The following is an 18,662-nucleotide window of genomic DNA, read 5'->3' on the forward strand; positions in this document are numbered from 1 at the left end:
TAATATTAGGGTAATTGAAATTCCCTACTATCTATGGCAGTTTGAACAATTTGTCCATATATTTGTTCTTCTCTACCTCTCCCTCTGTTTGGAAGTCTATAACATAATCCCAGCAGTGTGATTACCCATTTTGTGTTCCTCAATTCATTCCACATGGCTTCATAGAAAATAGAAGCAGGAGGAGGCCATTCAGCCCTTCAAGCCTGCTTCACCATTCATTATGACCATGGGTGATCATCAAGTTCAATACCCTGATCTCGCTTTCCCCTATATCTCTTGATCCCTTTAGTCCCAAGAGCTACATCCAATTCCTTCTTGAAATTGCAGTGTTTTCACCCCAACTACTTGTGGTAGTGAATTCCACAGATTTACCACTCGTTGGGTGAAGACATTTCTCACCTCAGTCCTTATCCTCAAACTATGACCCCTAGTTCTAGACTCCCACACCATTGGCAAAATTCTTTCAGAATCTACCTGGTCTAATCCTGTTAATTTGATGCTCTTTCTAGTATGTCATCCTTCTCTCAGCTGTTATTCCTTCTTCAACCAAAGTGTTGACTCCTCTTCCCTTTTCTCCCCTTCCTCTCACATTTCAACACCTTGTGTGAAGGAATGTTGAGCTAACATTCCTGTCCGTCTTTAAGTCACAATTTAGCAATAGCTATGATATCATAATTCCAAGTGTCAACTTATTTGCCTTATTCCTCAGACTACTTGCAATGAAATACACAGCACTAATCACTGAACAACTCCTTTCTTGTCTATTTTCTCTCCTTTGGTTCCTTGACCGCCTACACTTGTTCACTAATTCTTGGCTTTTGATTTCCAGTTGCGCTTCTCTTCCTTCTGAATTTATGCACAGGCTCCACCCTCATGCCAAAGTAGTTTAAAAGCAACACTAGCAATCTTCCCTGTCAAGATACTGGTCCCAGTCCTGTTGAGGTGCAACCAGACCAACTAATACAACTCCCCCCCCCCCCCCCCCCCCAAAATCAGTGCCAGTGTCCCAGGAGTCTAAAGCCCACCCTCCAGCCATACATTCAGCTGTACTACCCTTTCTTTGCTAAAAGAAAGTACACAGAGCGCAGGAACTGATGGTGCTGCTCGGGCTGAAGGAAATTATGAACTGTATTCGTTCAATGCAGTTGGGGAAGGCACCGGGCCGGGAGAGATTCCCTGTGGAATTTTATAAAACAGTGGGTGGGGGTGTTGTTACCGGCCACATTGGCACAGGCATCAATATCCTTAATCTTGAAAAAGGGTAAAGATCCCATGGAGTGTGAGTCATATCGGCCCATCTCTCTGTTGAACGCTGTTGGCTAAGGTCTGGCAACCCGTTTTGGTGGGGTGCCTGCCAGGGTAATTTCTGAGGATCAGGCGGATTTTGTTAAGGGCCGGCAGTTGTTAGCCAATATTAGGAAACTTCTGAATGTGATGCTGTCGCTGATGTCTGGTCGATCCAGGGGTAATCATCTCCATGGACACAGAAAAAGCATTCAACCAGGTGGAGTGGGTAACCTTTTGAGGTACTGATCCCCCCCCACCCCAGCCCGAGTTTGAGGGCACTGGTTACTGCTCCTCCTCTGTTCTCTTTAGCTAGGTTCTCTACGAGACCAGTGGTAATAGCCTCTCTGAGAACATGGAATCAATTCAGACAGCAGTTACCGTCTATGTCGCTATTGGCGCCGATCTGTTGGAACCACAGGTTTGTACTGGCTAAGATGGATTTGACGTGTAAGATCTGTGAAAGTGAGAGGGCCGAAAGGTTTAGGGATTTATTCGTAGAGGGTAGGTTTGCTGGGCTGGAGGAGTTGGTGGTGAAGTTCCAACTCCCAGGACGGAATGGTTTTAGATATTTGAAGGTACGCAACTTTGTGCATCAGGAACTCTCTTCATTTTCTTGGTTGCCAGTGCCTTCAATTATGAATAAGGTGCTGTCGCTTGACGAGATAGGGCAAGAAAGGATATCAGATATATATAGGCAGATGATGGCGATGGAGAAGGCTTTGCTGGGGAAAGTGAAGTGAAAATGTGAGGAAGAGTTGGATTTGGTTTTGGAGGGGGAGATGTTCTGCATAGGGCCAAGTTTACCTCCTCATGTGCAAGGCTGAGTTTCATTCAGTTTAAAATGGTACATGGGGCATACTTGATCAAGGCACATATGAGTGGGTTCTTCGGGGTTAGGATGCAGATGTGAGCGTTGTTCGAGGGGGCCGGCGAACCACTCGCATATGATTTGGTCTTGCCCTAAGTTAGTTAAGTTTTGGGCATCCTTCTTCAAAATAATGTAGGCGATTTTGAGAGTTGGAACAGGCACTTGCCCAATGGTGACGATCTTTGGAGTGTTGGACTTACCGGGGCTGCAGGAGCGGAAGAGGGCTGATGTCTTGTCCTTCGCTGCCCTGATAGCCCGGAGTCGAGTCTTGCTCAGATGGAGGGCATTGGCGCCACCTAAGGCTTCGGCATATTTGGAAATGATAAAGTATGCCATAAGGGGATCGGAGGAGGGATTTTACTCTAGAACATTACAGCGCAGTACAGGCCCTTCGGCCCTTGATGCTGGCCGCAGGTCATTACCTTCGTTAAGGAGCTGATTATTATCAGCAATTGGGTGTGCGTGGGGGGGGGGGGCGGGAAAGAGAGAGAGAGAGAGAGGAGGGTTCTGGGTAAATACAGGATGTGCCGCCTGGGTTGTGGGGATATTTTAATAAAAATCTATAAATTTGTTTGACCATTTTGTATGTTAGAATTGAAAATGTTCTGAATAAAAATATTTTTAAAAAGTACCCATGGTTGTTAGTTTTGGGAAGAATCGGTTCAATCACCAACCCATCTAGAGTTGTATATGCTATATAATGCAGGCTCTTTTAGGCTATTGAAAATCAAGATCTACTTTGAAGAAAAAAGTGTATGAGTGTCCTGTGTATTGATTCTGCAATGTTCAATTAACATACTGTGGTATTGTGTACATTCTTCCAATGTCTGATTCTCCAATTTGCATTTTATTGTAATTATTCTCACCTGTAGAACATTTTCTGTTGACTTATAGTTTTCCCAAAACTTGTTGTACATTGAGGGTTTGTATGAAAAGGAGCTTTCAAACTGAAATGAAAAATGGAATAAGATTTTGAATCAGGAAATAATAGGACAGCACTTAAATTGACATGTTGTCTAACAAAGTTGATCCTTTGAAGTATTTTATCTGATGCATACCTTATCTCTTGACCACTGTATTGTGTGTTCAATTAACGCTGGAAAGGATTTTAATGTGCAAAATGGTATTTCTTCTTCAGGAGGATCTCGCTGTACAAAACCAACATTGAATTAGGAAAGTGTAGAAACACACAAATTTCAAAACATTAATATCACACAGCAAACATCTCCAAAGTGGACCGCACCAAGCGTGTGCTGCTGTACAGAATAGTTCAGTAAGAGCAAGATTAGAAATGATAGCACAGAAGCTCAATTGTTCCACTAAATCTCTGTCAGTCTTCAACTGCCCAGCACTGATCACTAGATGGTGATCAGAATTAGCAACCCCGGTTGAAGATATCGATGGAATATAATACAATCCAATAAAATAATAAATGGGCTAAGCGGAGTCACCACAAGTTGAAGAAACCAGTACTTTCTGTTCTATTACAGTGTACAAGCAGAACTTGCGAGCTGAATTCCATGGAGGGAGCCATAAAATCGGGTTGCAATGTGTGCGCGCTTAATCTGGGAAATACAATTAAAATTAAAAACTTGTATGAGTTAGTTGTTAGTGTGGTTACCACAAGTAGCTTGCTGCTCTCAGAGAAACAAGGGGTAATCAGGCAGCTTGCTGTTGATTGACCCTGCGGGAAAGACTGTTGATGTTGCGGTTACCATTAACAGCCTGAGAGTTAAGGCTGACAAGAAAGAAACAGGATATTTGTTGCTGATTTGACTTTGTGCGTGTTTGCGAGGTGAAAAATAAGCTTTCAATGTGATGCCTGAAACAACTGAAGAACCTGCACTCTTTAAGCTCACATCTCAAGAATAATTGCTTGGGTGAGCTTGGTAGGTCTCTTGAATCGCATTCATATTTAAAGATAGGACAGGAGAGGGAGATTTGGCAAATCAAAGGATGAATGAAGGGAAAAAGAGGGGAATTGGCATGGTTCATTAAGAAAAGCACACTTATACAAAACTTTGGGTGGAATTTTCCATCCTGGATACTAAGTATGGTGGCGTGTGAGATAAGAGGTGCGTTTCCCGCTCTGCAACAGGTTCACGCACCCCATTGTACATTTGGAACCTCATTAATTATGCAGGGGCGAGCTGTCCACCAAATCACATGGCGGGGTGGATTGTGATTTGTCTGCCCTCTGTCACCTTTTGGGTCGAAGGTCCTGGTGCCATATTTAAACACATCCACTCTCCGCAACCCAGCTGTGTGATCTGGATCTCCTTAGATGCTACCCAGGAGAAAAAAGACATGTACCCAAGGTTCAGCCATTACTCCCTGGTGGTTCTCCTGAAAGCCGCCCGCAAATGCTGTGATGTGCTCTTCCCAAGGAATGGAACCAAGACATGGAACCAACCTCACTGGCCTGGGATGGGGTTGCAGCGGAGGTCTGTGCCGCTGGGACTCAAAAGGAAATGTACTGAATATCAGGAAGATGATGATCTAATTTGCTTTGTCCACGGTAAGGCAACCTTCTGCTCACTCCAATCTCACACTCTTATAATGGCATCGGTCACTCAAAGGGTTACACCATTAGCAAAGCAGACATCAACACTGAATGTCTCAGCATACATTAATATCACCACCATCTCGTCTATCATCCTGCACAAACAGCATCTTCAGCCCTTACTGGGGAGGGTTCAGCACAGAGAGCAGGAGTGCATGCTTCACAACCTCTGCTCCAACCCTTCTCATCACATCCATTTATCTTCATGCAGCTCAAGTTGACCCATAACAGGAGGGAAAGATCCCAGATGGGAAGAGGGACAACCACCATCCAGGAGTTCACTCCCCTCATGGAGGACACAGTCAAGTGGGCAAAAGCAAGACTGGTCTCCCCATCAGCCCAGTACAGATGAGCCCTCCATTAGTTGGTCACATCCTGACATTCAATATTGCATTCTACCTGCTCATGAACTAAAACTATCTTCTGTCTCGTACAGGCACCAGCATGCCCAGGCACTGGTCCAGCCAACCCATCAGCCCCAGACCATTTCAGATGAGGATCCAATCAATGAAGACACAGTGTTCACCTGCACCCTCCACCACCACAGAGACACACATTTCAGTGGGTGTTAGATCTAGAATAGGCTCAGGGATATGGGAGGGTTAATATGTGCGAGAGAAACCCATTGTATAAGTTCTGTATTATGTTTGATTGATATGTTTATGTTCTGTTCTGTTCTTTTCTCTTTTTCTTTTCTGTTACGGGCGGGGGGGGGGGGGGGGGGGTTAATTGTTTGAAAATTTTTGTTGGGAAAACTTTGAATGAACATATTTTTAAAAAAATAATAGAATGGGCTCAGGGTCACTTTCTGGAGAACGCCTCACTAACATGTCTCCACAGCAGTTGGAGACAGTGACAACCCAGGTTGCTGGCACTTGGGAGGACTGATGAACAGGCCACCAAATCACATGGCATGGGCGAGGTGGATTGTGAGGCCGAATCAGATGATGATGAGCCTCTCAAAACCCCCATCTCCAATATGCTGGAGATGCAAAGACAGGCGGTGGAACATCAGGCTGAGTTGTGAGAGGCAGTCAGGCAACAAACTAGAGAGAAGGACGGGGGAGTGCATCGCTACTGTCTGATATCATGGTTCTAACAACAAGTGCACCAAATTCACCATGGGAAGGCAACAGCCACCTTGGAGGCCTTGATCCTGCAGGTTCTGCCAGATTTGCACTTAGACCTGCACTCCATTACTCTAGGCATAGGTAGGAACCATCAGTGGCGAGAGGTGGACAAGGCACCTCTCCTCCTCCAGGGGCCCTCCTAGAAGTCAGGCAGGGGCCCTCCAGCGCCCAAAGTGTGGAGGACCATCAGCTGGACACCGTGGTGCCTTTGACCCAGGAGATTCTGAGAGTGTCAAGCTCCTCCCAATTTTCTCTGTCTGTGACCCCATCAGCTCCAGCTCTACAGGCCAAGTAGAATGCACCTACCCCATAGCAGGAGACCCAAGCAGGCCGGGGTCCTCCAGAGAATGCCTGCCATGGTCATCAGAGAAAACAGGGCATAGCAGTCAGCAGGCTGCCTCCACATCTGCTGCAGATTTTGGGGATACATCTAGACATAGCGGTGGGGCAAGAAAAATTAAGAAATACTGAGACCACAAGGGTGACACAGGTGTTCACTCACTGTATACATCATACACCTTTATGTATACATTTGGTGTTCATGAAAATGGTTTCATCATATCAATGCCTCTTGCATATGAATGCACCTGCCCTCTATTTGCCAGCATAAACTAAACTCCCACTCACGATTACCCCCTTTTATGCACCTCAGTGTTTAGTAAATGTTAGATCTCTTGCCCTTATGTCGTGTAAGGGAGATGTGTTCAGCCATATCCTAAAAGTGACTGCATATTGAGATTTGATCCTTTAAGCCTGGCAAAACACCATAGAATTATGTGTGCTCATGTGTCTTGGAGGGTTAAATGTAATTTTGTTTCATCAACACTGAGCTGTGTTCATTGAGTGTGAAAGTACATGACCTGAAGCCATTATGGTCTCTACAACCATGTGCAAATCTCTGTGGTTACTGGAGGTGTCTCTTTCAGGTGGCAACGACTGCAAGTTGACGCAGACTTTGGGCCGATGTGCAACCTTTCATCTTACTACATGACTTTTCCAAGAATGAGGACTCTATGATCCATCAGGGTTACAGATCCAAGGTCGAATGCTGACCTTGCTTGTGATATTGCTCCTTGTAAAGGCCTTTCCAATCATTTGCATGGTGCTAAGGGACGGGAGAAATGAGCTTGATTCCCTTTGCCTGGATCATGGGTACATCTTCTGCCTCATGTCACTGTGATGGCATCCTCACATGGAAGCTGACCATCATTGCCCTCTTCAGGATCCTGCCCTTCTCATCAGAGGAAATCTCTGCCTCCTCCATGTCTCCCCATGGCCAGCGATTTCTCCTCTGAAACATCAGGTTGTACAAGGCTCAACACACGACGACGATGTAGGGTACCCTCTCTGGAGAGCTCTGCAGAGCCTCACTTGAGCAGGCCAAACAACAGAAACGTTTCTGCTTCTGATGATCGCAGACCAGCTGAACGCTGATGGAGTGGAGCCCTTTCCTTCAGTGAATATCGGGGCTGCTGCCAGGGAGCTCTTAAAGTGATAAGTGAGCAATTAATTGCTCCCTTGCGCAACCGGAGATGGCTGCAAATCACAGATATCTAGCAGCTTGGCTAGCTTCATTACATTGTGAACTTTATATAATGACGAATATTACTGTAGAGGGTATCCATCGCCTCCTTTATACATTTGTGTGTTGAGGGCCGATAGATTCCACATAGGTCTCCTGTGGGTCTCTGGAATGAGCTACTTGCAATGAAATTGAGTGTGGCAGTGACTTTCAGGGGCACTGGCAAGGGGTGGCCTCCCAGTCTATGTGGCGGCAGATCCTCCCGTGGAGTATGAAAAACGACATCTCTTCATAAAAGCGCACACTGTGCCTCGCTCATCTAAAAATAGGAGAGGCCTTATAAGTATATCCTTGGTCGCATTAGTTGACTCTGTAGTATGGGTCTGACATCCCTGGGCAGTGGCTCTTCTCTAAGCTGTGTTAGATGGCGCCAGGCACCACTTCACCCCCTCAGTCTGAGCACTGTCATCCATTCTGCAATCCTTCTTCCTGTCGACAGATAGATCTGGGAGATGAATGTAGCTCACCCAACAATTACAGCCCTCCTACTCCAAGCCACTGTCATGCCCTCGCGCAGTGCTTGCACTATGTAGTTTGTTTTCAGTTGCTCCTCGTCCGGCTGCTGGTTCCTGTTCTGAACTTGCACTAAAGAGATCTATCTAGTGGCAGATGTCAGTCAGTGCAGGTAACTCTGGGACTTCAGTTACCTGCACTGACCCAACTTATGCCACTAGATGGAGCCTGGCCAATCTAAAAGTACTATAGGTGAGTGTAATTTTTAAAAGTATTATATTTATTTTATGTTTAGTGATGTATTTTACTTTGCAAGTTATTTCAGCCGTAAGTACTCTACATATACAGCAGTGTTTCAACTTGTACATTGTTTTTTCCTGGCAAGAAATGTCTGAAGGCATCTAACATTGATTTCAGTGAGTTGTTTAAGGTTGTTTCATTTATAAATAGCAATTTTGAGGAAAGCTACCACAACCACAGGGTTCTCTGTATGCCACACAAAGTGTCAAGACATCAAACTTTTTACTGTGTTCAAAAACAAACATGTGTGTTTTAAAATTCATAGACAGAGCGACTCCATCTGCTGAATGATCGAAGGATCAAAAATGAGTCCTTAAAAGCGATTTGTATTTTGTTTGTTGATTTGTGGTAATATCGGCCAACAGTGAATAAATATCAGTGTTAGTGTGGGTTCAGTGAAACATCTTGGTCTACTTTATGGCTGATTAATTGGGAATGTACTCTAGTGACTTGCTGCTTTGAATCAAGCTCAAAGTTAATAATCATTAATGAAAATAGCTACAACTACTTGCATTTGTATAGTGCCTTTAACATATTGTCATGTGAGAGTACTTTTAAGACATGGATGTTTAAGCAATGTAACTTTAAGAAAACAGTGATGTCAGAGAGTGGGTGGAGCTGAGGTCAGGTCAGCCATTTTGCAGTTTAGTTTTGCAGTTTAGTTTTGCAGGTTTTTAGTTTCAGTTTTGAAAAGAGCTGGTGTGTGTCTGTGTTTTGCAGTGAGCTGGATCTCTGCCATGAAAGACCATCTCTGGATCATTTGGGCGATTTAAACTTATAATAGTGAAGCCTTTAACCTGATGTGATTTTGTTTAAAGGTGTTAAGTCTCTTGGAAGTTTGAAAGAACATTTTAAGGAATTATTTACTGTTGCAATATGTTCTGAGTCATCTTTCAAGTAAGGGGTTAAGGTGTTAAGAGATCCAATGTCTATTTAAGATGTTAAGTTGAGTTCATGGAATAAACAATGTTTTGTGTTTAAAAACCCACGTGTCCATAATTGTAATCCCACACCTAGGGAAAAAGCCGTGTGCTAGGAAAAATAATAAATACATTAAAGGGTTGGTTGAACTCCATGATACATTTTGGGGTTCTGAAAACACCTCGCCCATAACAATATTAAAAACATCCAAAGGAACAAAGGGTTGGTATCACTGTGGATGTGGTACGATGATCATATCTGCATGTGTTATTCAACTATATCTGGTCAGCTGCATCAAATCCATGCTCATCAGCTGGTGCAGAAATGCTGTCAGCTTCCAAAAGAATAAGTTAGTATATGAAGTATAGGGATAGATTGGGGATGATGTCTGGGGCCCAGTGTCTCTTAGCTGCTTTAAGTCATTTGATTAGTGGGTACGGAATCAACCCTCTGAGCTACTGAACATGTATTTTATTATTATGGGCAGCACGGTAGCACTGTGGTTGGCACTGTTGCTTCACAGTGCCAAGGTCCCTGGTTCAATTCCCGGCTTGGGCCACTGTCCGTGAGGAGTCTGCACGTTCTCCCCGTGTCTGTGTGGGTTTCCTCCGGGTGCTCCAGTTTCCTCCCACAAGTCCCAAAAGACGTGCTGTTAGGTAATTTGGACATTCTGAATTCTCCCTCCGTGTACCCGAACAGGCGCCAAAATGTGGCCACTAGGGGCTTTTCACTGTAACTTCATTGCAGTGTTAATTTAAGCCTACTTGTGACAATAAAGATTATTATGCACCTTTTCCCAGTTCCACCCTTGTAGTTGAGGTGCTCTATTAGACATCATAGTGTTTGAGAAGCCACTCCAACAATCTGACATCTCAATTCCATATAGGATGCAAGAGGGTTGAGCACAGCCATGTAAATGTGAAGTTCACTAAAGGCATTCATTTGCTGCCTAATTTGGATTTGAGATCACCTCTGCCTCAGACCACAAGATGCAGGAGCAGGAGGCCAGTGCACTTTTGGAAAGATTAGATGCCTTTCGACACACATCCATTGGATAATGCAGTTTGCAGGGTTTGACAGATCTTTTTGCATATATCCAGCAGCTGTGCCCTTAATTACTGGCTGCCACTTCCTATCTCAGACAGTTTAATTTTCAATGTGACCACCTCTAATATGACTCCAATGCCAAACGTTGTCTCATGTAAAAATGCATCATGAGTTGCTGATTCCAACACTAACTTTCAATAGTTTTCATAGAGTTCTCTCAGCTGAAACTTCATTGCCATGTTAGAATTCTAATGTGTGTGAGGTTGCGGCCTGAAAGGGCCCTGGAGTCCAGCTATGGACTCCTTCCACAATATTTCAGACCTCAACCATGGCAATTCTCTTTCCAGTTTAATTTTTAAACTGTGTCATTGAATCGGGGTCTCAACATGGCGGTGCTACACTTACATAGAACTTAGAACTGTACAGCACAGTACAGGCCCTTCGGCCCTTGATGTTGTGCCGAACAAGTCTGAAACTAAGATCAAATCAACCTACTCCCAATCATTCTAGTGCACTCCATACGCCTATCCAATAACGCTTGAAAGTTCCTAAAGTGTCCGACTCCACTACCATAGCTGGGAGTGCGTTCCACGCCACAAACACTCCTACCTCTGTCATCCCTCCGATATCTTCCACCATGAACCTTATAGTTATGCCCCCTTGTAACAGCTACATCCACCCGAGGAAAAAGTCGCTGAACGTCTACTCTATCTATCCCTCTCATCATCTTATACACCTCAATTAAGTCACCTCTCATCCTCCTTCGCTCCAATGAGAAAAGCCCTAGCTCCCTCAAACTTTCCTCATAAGACCTACCCTCCAATCCAGGTAGCATCCTGGTAAATCTCCTTTGCACCCTTTCCAATACTTCCACATCCTTCCTATAATGAGATGACCAGAACTGCACACAATACTCCAAATGTGGTCTAACCAAGGTCTTGTACAGTTGCAGCATAATCTCAAGGCTCTTAAACTCAATCCCCCTGTTAATAAATGCTAACACACTATAGGCTTTCTTCACGGCTCTATCCACTTGTGTGGCAACTTTCAGAGATATGGACATGAACTCCGAGATCTCTCTGCTCCTCCACATTCTTCAGAACCCTGCCGTTAACCCTGTAATCCGCTTTCAAATTTGTCCTGCCAAAATGAATCACCTCACACTTCAGGGTTAAACTCCATCTGCCACTTTTCAGCCCAACTCTGCATCCTATCAATATCTCTTTGCAACCTGCAACGGCTCTCCACATTATCCACTATTCCACCAATCTTGGTGTCATCAGCAAATTTACTAACCCAACCTTCAACTCCATTATCCAAGTCATTGATAAAAATCACAAATAGCAGAGGACCCAGCACTGATCTCTGTGGTACACCGCTGGTGACTGGGCTCCAGGATGAAAATTTACCATCAACTACCACCCTCTGTCTTCTATGTGATAGCCAATTACTGATCCAATCGGCCAAATTTCCCTCTTATGCCATGCCTCCTTACTTTCTGCATGAGCCGACCATGGGGCACCTTATCAAACGCCTTACTAAAATCCATGTATACGACATCAATTGCTCTACCTTCATCTATGTACTTAGTTACCTCCTCAAAGAATACAATCAAACTTGTGAGGCAAGACTTACCCCTCAGAAATCCGTGCTGCCTATCCTGGATTAAGCTGTATCTTTCCAAATTATCATAAATCCTATCCCTCAGGACCCTTTCCAATAATTTACTTATGACCGAAGTGAGACTAACCGGCCTATAATTCCCAGGGTTATACCTATTCCCTTTCTTGATCAAGGGGACAACATTCGCCTCTCTCCAGTCTTCTGGCACTATTCCTGTAGACAGCGAGGACATAAAGGTCAAAGCCAAAGGCTCTGCAATCTCATCCCTCGCCTCACAAAGAATCCTAGGATACATCCCACATGGCCCAGGGGACGTATCTACCCTCAGGCTTCTCAAAATTTCTAACACATCTTCCTTCCGAATAGCTACCTCCTCCAGCCTACCAGCCTGTATAGCACTATCCTCCTCAACAACATGGCCCCTCTCCTTTGTGAACACTGAAGAAAAGTATTCATTTAGGGCCTCTCCTATCTTCAGACTCCATGCACACGTTCCCACTACTGTCCTTGACCGGCCCGAACTTCACCTTGGTCATTCTTTTATTCCTCACATAAGTGTAAAAAGCCTTGGCGTTTTCCTTGATCCTACCCGCCAAGGACTTCTCATACCCCCTCCTAGCTCTCGTAAGCCCTTTCTAGAGCTCCTCCCTAGCTTTCTTGCCTCAAGTGCCCTAACTGAACCGTGTTTTCTCATCCTTAAATAAGCCCCCTTATCTTCCTCTTGACAAGACATTCAACCTCTTTTCTAAACCATGGTTCCCTCACTCGACCATTTCCTCCCTGCCTTACAGGGACATACATATCAAGGACATGCAGTATTTGCTCCTTGAACAAGCTCCACATCTCAATTGTGCCTATCCCCGACAGTTCCTGTTTCCATCTTATGCTCCCCAATTCTTGCCTAAATGCATCGTAATTACCCTTCCCCCAGTTATAAACCTTGCCCTGCCGTATGTTCCTCTCCCTCTCCATTGCTATAGTGAAAGTCACCGAATTGTGGTCACTATCTCCAAAGTGCTCTCCCACAACCAAATCTAACACTTGGTCCGGTTCACTACCCAGTACCAAATCCAATGTGGCCCTGCCTCTTGTCGGTCTATCCACATATTGTGGGAGGAATCCCTCCTGCACACACTGGATAAAAACAGCCCCATCCAAACTATTCGAATTACAGTGGTTCCAATCAACATTTGGAAAGTTAAAGTCACCCATGACAACTACCCTGTGACTACCGCACCTATCCAAATTCTGCATTGCAATCTTTTCTTCCACATCTCAGTTACTGTTTGGGGGCCTATAGAAAACTCCTAACAAAGTGACCGCTCCTTTCCTATTTGTAACTTCAGCCCACACTACCTCAGTAGACAGATCCTCCTCAAACTGCCTTTCTACAGCCATTATACTATCCTTGATTAACATTGCTACTCCGCCACCTCTTTTACCACCTTCCCTAATCTTACTGAAACATCTAAACCCCGGAACCTCCAACAACCATTCCTGCCCCTGTTCTATCCACGTCTCCATAATGGCCACAACATCGTAGTCCCAGGTACCAATCCATTCTTCAAGCTCACCAACCTTATTCATGATGCTCCTCGCATTGAAGTAGACACACTTCAAACCGCCTACAGGTCCACTCTTATGACCTTGGTAGCTTCCTTAGTACTGCACTCCCCTCAACTTCCTGAACTCCAGCAACGCTATCTCCTGGACTACAAATCAGTTTCCCATCCCCCTGCCAAATTAGTTTAACCACCCCCACCCCCGAAGAGCTGCAGCAAATTTCCCTAGCAGGATATTGGTGCCCCTCTGGTTCAGGTGTAACCCGTCCTGTTTGTACAGGTCCCACTTTCCCCAAAATGTACTCCATTTATCCAAGTAACTGAAACCCTCCCTCCTACACCATCCCTGTAGCCACATGTTTAACTGCACTCTCTCCCTGTTCCTCACTTCGCTAGCACGTGGCACTGGCAGCAAACCAGAGATGACAACACTGTCTGCTCTGGCTCCCTGAATTCCTGTTTTACATCCCTGTCCCTTTTCCTACCTATGTCGTTGGTACCAATGTGTACCACGACTTGTGGCTGCTCCCCCGCCCCCTTAAGGATCCTGAAAACACGATTAGAGACGTCACGGACATTGGCAACCGTGAGCCTCTATCGATGCCACAGAACCGCCTATCTGTACCTCTAACTATAGAATCTACAATAACTAATGCTCTCCTGCGCTCTCCCCTTCTGAGCCACAGGGACAGATTCAGTGCCAGAGTCCTGGTCACCGTGGCTTACATTTGGTAGGTCGTCATCCCCAGCAGTATCCAAAATGGTATACGTTATTGAGGGGGACAACCGCAGGGATCCCTGCACTGACTGCTTCTTCCCCCTTCTTTTAAAAAAAAAATGTTTTTATTAAAGTATTTGCAAAATTTTTAAAGCAATAACAAATGCAAAAATAACATAAACATCAACATGGTAAAAAATACATTTCCCACCCAATCCCTTCTATACATCCCTCAACCATACTGCACCTACTAGGCCCCACCCCCCCACCCCCCGCCATGCTGCTTCTGCCGCCATTTAAATTTTCCCTGAGAAAGTCGACGAACGGCTGCCACCCTCGAGAGAACCCCAGCAATGACCCTCTCAAGGCAAACTTTATGTTCTCCAGCCTGAGAAACCCAGCCTTGTCACTGACCCACGTCTCCACACTCGGGACTTCGAGTCCCTCCACATTAAAAGGATTCGTCTCCGGGCTACCAGGGAGGCAAAGGCCAAAACGTTGGCCTCTTTCACTCCCTGAACTCCCGGATCTTCTGACACTCCAAAGATCGCTTGCTCCGGACCCGGCACCACCCGCGTGTCTAGCACCCTGGATATTGCTTCAGCAAAACCCTGCCAAAACCCTCTAAGCTTCGGGCATGCCCAAAACATGTGGACATGGTTTGCTGGGCTTCCCGCACACCTCGCACATCTATCTTCTACCCCGAAAAACTTGTTCATCCTCGCCGCCGTCATGTGTGCCCCGTGTACCACTTTAAACTGTATTAAACTGAGCCTGGCACATGATGAGGAGGAATTAACCCTGCTTAGAGCGTCCGCCCACAGACCCGCCTCCAACTCTCCACCTAGCTCCTCCTCCCACTTGCCCTTCAGTTCCTCCACCGGGGTTTCCTCCGCCTCAAACAACTCCTGATAGACATCTGACACCTTCCCCTCCCCCACCCAAGTGCCAGAGACTACTCTTTCCTGTATCCCCCGTGGCGGCAAGAGTGGGAAAGCCAACACCTGTTTCCTCAGAAAGACCCGCACTTGCAAGTATCTGATACCATTCCCCGGCAGCAACTTGAACTTATCCTCCAGCGCCTTCAGACTGGGAAAACTTCCGTCTATGAATAGATCTCCCATCCTTCTAATTCCTGCTCTCTGCCAGCTCCGGAACCCGCCATCTATCTTGCCCGGTGCGAACCTGAGGTTATTGCAAATCGGGGTCCAGACCTACGCACCCTCCACCTTCTTATACCTCCTCCACTGCTCCCAGATCCTCAGTGCCGCCACCACCTCCAGGCTAGTGGAGTAACGGGCCGGCGGGAACGGCAGAGGTGCCGTTACCAATGCTCCCAAACTGGTGCCTTTGCATGACGCCGCCTCCATCCGCTCCCATCCTAACCCCTCCCCCATTACCCACTTCCTAATCATCGCTATATTATCCGCCCAGTAGTAGTTGCAGAAGTTCGGCAGCGCTAACCCCCCTTCCACCCAACTGCATTCCAGCAACATTTTCTTTACTCGTGGGGTTTTATTCGCCCACACAAAGCCCAAAATAATCTCGTTCACCCATTTGAAAAAGGCCCTAGGGATGAAGATGGGGAGGCACTGGAAAACAAACAGAAATCTGGGGAGGACCGTCATTTCCACGGCCTGTGCCCTCACCACCAGCGATAGCGGGTGCATATCCCATCTTTTAAAGTTCCCTTCCATTTGCTCTACCAGCCGGGTTAGGTTGAGCTTGTGTAATGCCTCCCATTTCCGAGCCACCTGTATTCCCAGGTAGCGAAAGCTCCTCTCTACCATCTTGAACGGCAGCTCCTTCAGTCTCCTCTCCTGCCCCCTTGCCTGGTTCACGAACAATTCACTTTTTCCCATATTCAATTTATACCCCGAAAACCTGCCAAATTCCCCCAAGATCTGCATAATCCCCCAACCCCTCCACTGAAATGTACAAGAGCAGATCGTCCGCAGAAAGCGAAACCTGTTGCTCCCCCCCGTACCAGACCCTGCCAATTCCTTGATGCTCTCAGCGCCATGGCCAATGGCTCTATAGCCAAAGCAAACAGCAACGGGGAAGGGGGCACCCCTGCCTCGTCCCTCGGTGTAACTTAAAATACCCTGGCCTCAGCCGGTTCGTGCACACGCTCGCTACAGGCGCCTGGTAGAGCAATCGCACCCAGTCAATAAAGCCCTCACCAAACCCAAACCTTCCCAGCGTCTCCCACAGGTACTCCCACTCCACCCGATCAGAAGCCTTCTCAGTGTTTATCGCTACCACCACCTCCACCTCCTCTCCTTCTGAGGGCATCATAATTACATTTAAAAGCCTCCGGATGTTAGCATTGAGCTGTCTGCCCTTAATAAATCCAGTTTGGTCCTCCCTTATCACCCCTGGGACACAGTCTTCTAACCTAGTGGCCAGAATCTTAGCCAGCAGCTTGGCACCTATGTTCAAAAGCGAAATTGGCCTATATGACCCACATTGCTCCGGGTCCTTCTCTCGTTTAAGAATGAGTGAAACCGAGGCCTGCGACATCGTTGGGGGGAGGATTCCCCTCTCTCTAGCCTCGTTAAAAGTCCTCACCAGCAGTGGGCACAACATCTTTGAGAACGTCTTATAAAATTCTACCGGGTAACCGTACGGCCCTGGAGCCTTGCCCGACTGCATGCCCTCCAGTCCTTTAACAATTTCCTCTGCCTCAATCGGGGGCCGCAGCCCCTCCACCAGGTCCTCCTCCACCCTCGGAAACCTCAACTGATCTAGGAGTTGCCTCATCCCTTCTGCTCCAGCCGGGGGTTCCGACTCATATAATTTACTATAAAATTCTTTAAAAACTTTGTTCACCCCCCCTGGGTCCAAGACCATGTTACCCTCCCTATTCTTTACTCTCCCAACCTCCCTGGCCGCCTCTCCTTTCCTAAGCTGGTGCGCCAGCATCCTACTCGCCTTTTCCCCGTATTCGTAAACCGCCCCCTTTACCTTCCTATGTTCCACTGCTTTCCTTGTGGTCAACAACTCAAACTCCGCTTGTAGCTTCCGGCGCTCCCTCAGGAGCCCAGTGTCCGGGGCCTCCGCAGATCTCCTATCTACTCGAAGTATATCCTCCACTAATCTCTCCCTCTCCGCTCGTTCCTCCTTTTCTCTATGGGACCGAATCAAAATTAGTTCCCCTCTTACAACTGCCTTCAGAGCCTCCCAAACCATTGCTGCTGATACCACTCCCGTGTCATTTGTTTCCAGGTAGTTCTGGATGGACTTATTCACCCGCCCACAGACCGCTTTGTCCGCTAACAACCGCATATCCAATCTCCATTGCGGGCGCTGCCCTCTTTCCTCACCCGAGCGCAAATCCACCCAATGCGGGGCATGATCAAAACTGCAATCGCCGAATATTCCGTCCCCGCCACCTTCGGAATTAGCGCCCTGCTTCGAACAAAAAAAATCAATGCGAGAGTAAACTTTATGGACATGAGAAAAAAAACGAAAACTCCTTCGCTCTCAGCCACTCGAATCTCCACAGGTCTACACCCCCCATCTGCTCCATGAAACCCCTCAACTCTTTTGCCGCAGGCCTCCTCCCAGTCCTGGATTTTGACCGGTCCAGATGGGAATCAATGACCGTGTTAATGTGCCCCCCACCCCCCATGATCAGGCCGTGAGACTCCAAGTCCGGGATCCTGCCTAACACCCGCCTCATAAATCCCACATCGTCTCAGTTCAGAGCATATACGTTCACAAGCACCACGTGTACACCCTCCAACTTCCCACTCACTATTATATATCTACCACCTTTATCTGCCACAATTCTTCCAGCCTCAAACGCCACTCGCTTACTGATCAATATTGCTACACCCCTGGTCTTTGAGTCCAGCCCAGAGTGAAACACCTGACCAACCCAACCCTTTCTCAATCTCGTCTGGTCTATAATCTTTAGATGTGTCTCCTGAAGCATTGCAACGTCTGCGTTCTGCCCCTTCAAATGCACGAAAACACGAGCCCTTTTGACCGGCACATTCAAACCCCTCACGTTTCACGTAATCAGCCTGGATGGGGGGCTGCCACCCCCACCCTGCCGACTAGCCATAACCTTTTTTTGGTCAGCCCCGAGCTCGTGCCCCCTGCTTCCCTAAGCACCCCCATAAGCAGCAACCGTTCCCGACCTCCCATATGTTCCCCAGTAATAGTTCCTCCCGTCAGCAAAGCAGTCTCTCTCCGCGCCCCCCCCCCCCCCCCCCCACAGCAGCACCCAAAACCTAATCCCCCAGATCAAGCTCCGCCTTAGCACTTGCTCACCCCCCACCTCGCTCCCGAGAGTCAGCTGAACCATGCTGACCCTGATAACCCTTGCCCCTGGTGCCAAACAGTCTGACTCCCTATTGTTCGAACCCCTCTCCCTACATGAATAAACCATTTAACAACATTGCATTCCCCAGTAAGTAAACAACCTCAAGTAGAAACAAATTAACATAAACCAATGAAGAAACAATCACTTGAAACAAAACCCAACCTTCCACCAAGTAGCACCAACTTCAGGGCCCCCTTCCCCCTCCGCATCAAATCCCTGCAAAACAAAGCACCCTCCAACCACCACCCCAGCCCAATAATTAACCCAAAACTACA

The 18,662-nt window shown here is 46.8% G+C and overlaps 1 protein-coding gene across 3 annotated transcripts in view; it reads right to left on the reverse strand.

The window, feature by feature from the left end:
* The window catches only part of uba6 (ubiquitin like modifier activating enzyme 6), a 294,389-nt gene that overhangs the window by 71,983 nt on the left and 203,744 nt on the right, over positions 1-18,662 (reverse strand). For all 3 annotated transcript variants that reach the window (XM_072517066.1, XM_072517065.1, XM_072517064.1), the window contains 2 exons: positions 3,214-3,303; positions 3,022-3,102 (listed from right to left, as the gene is read on the reverse strand). In XM_072517066.1, the coding sequence (XP_072373167.1) occupies positions 3,022-3,102; positions 3,214-3,303 (171 nt within the window). The remainder of the gene's footprint in view (positions 1-3,021; positions 3,103-3,213; positions 3,304-18,662) is intronic.

This window comes from Scyliorhinus torazame, chromosome 9 (assembly GCF_047496885.1).
Source record: "Scyliorhinus torazame isolate Kashiwa2021f chromosome 9, sScyTor2.1, whole genome shotgun sequence".
NCBI lineage: Eukaryota > Metazoa > Chordata > Chondrichthyes > Carcharhiniformes > Scyliorhinidae > Scyliorhinus > Scyliorhinus torazame.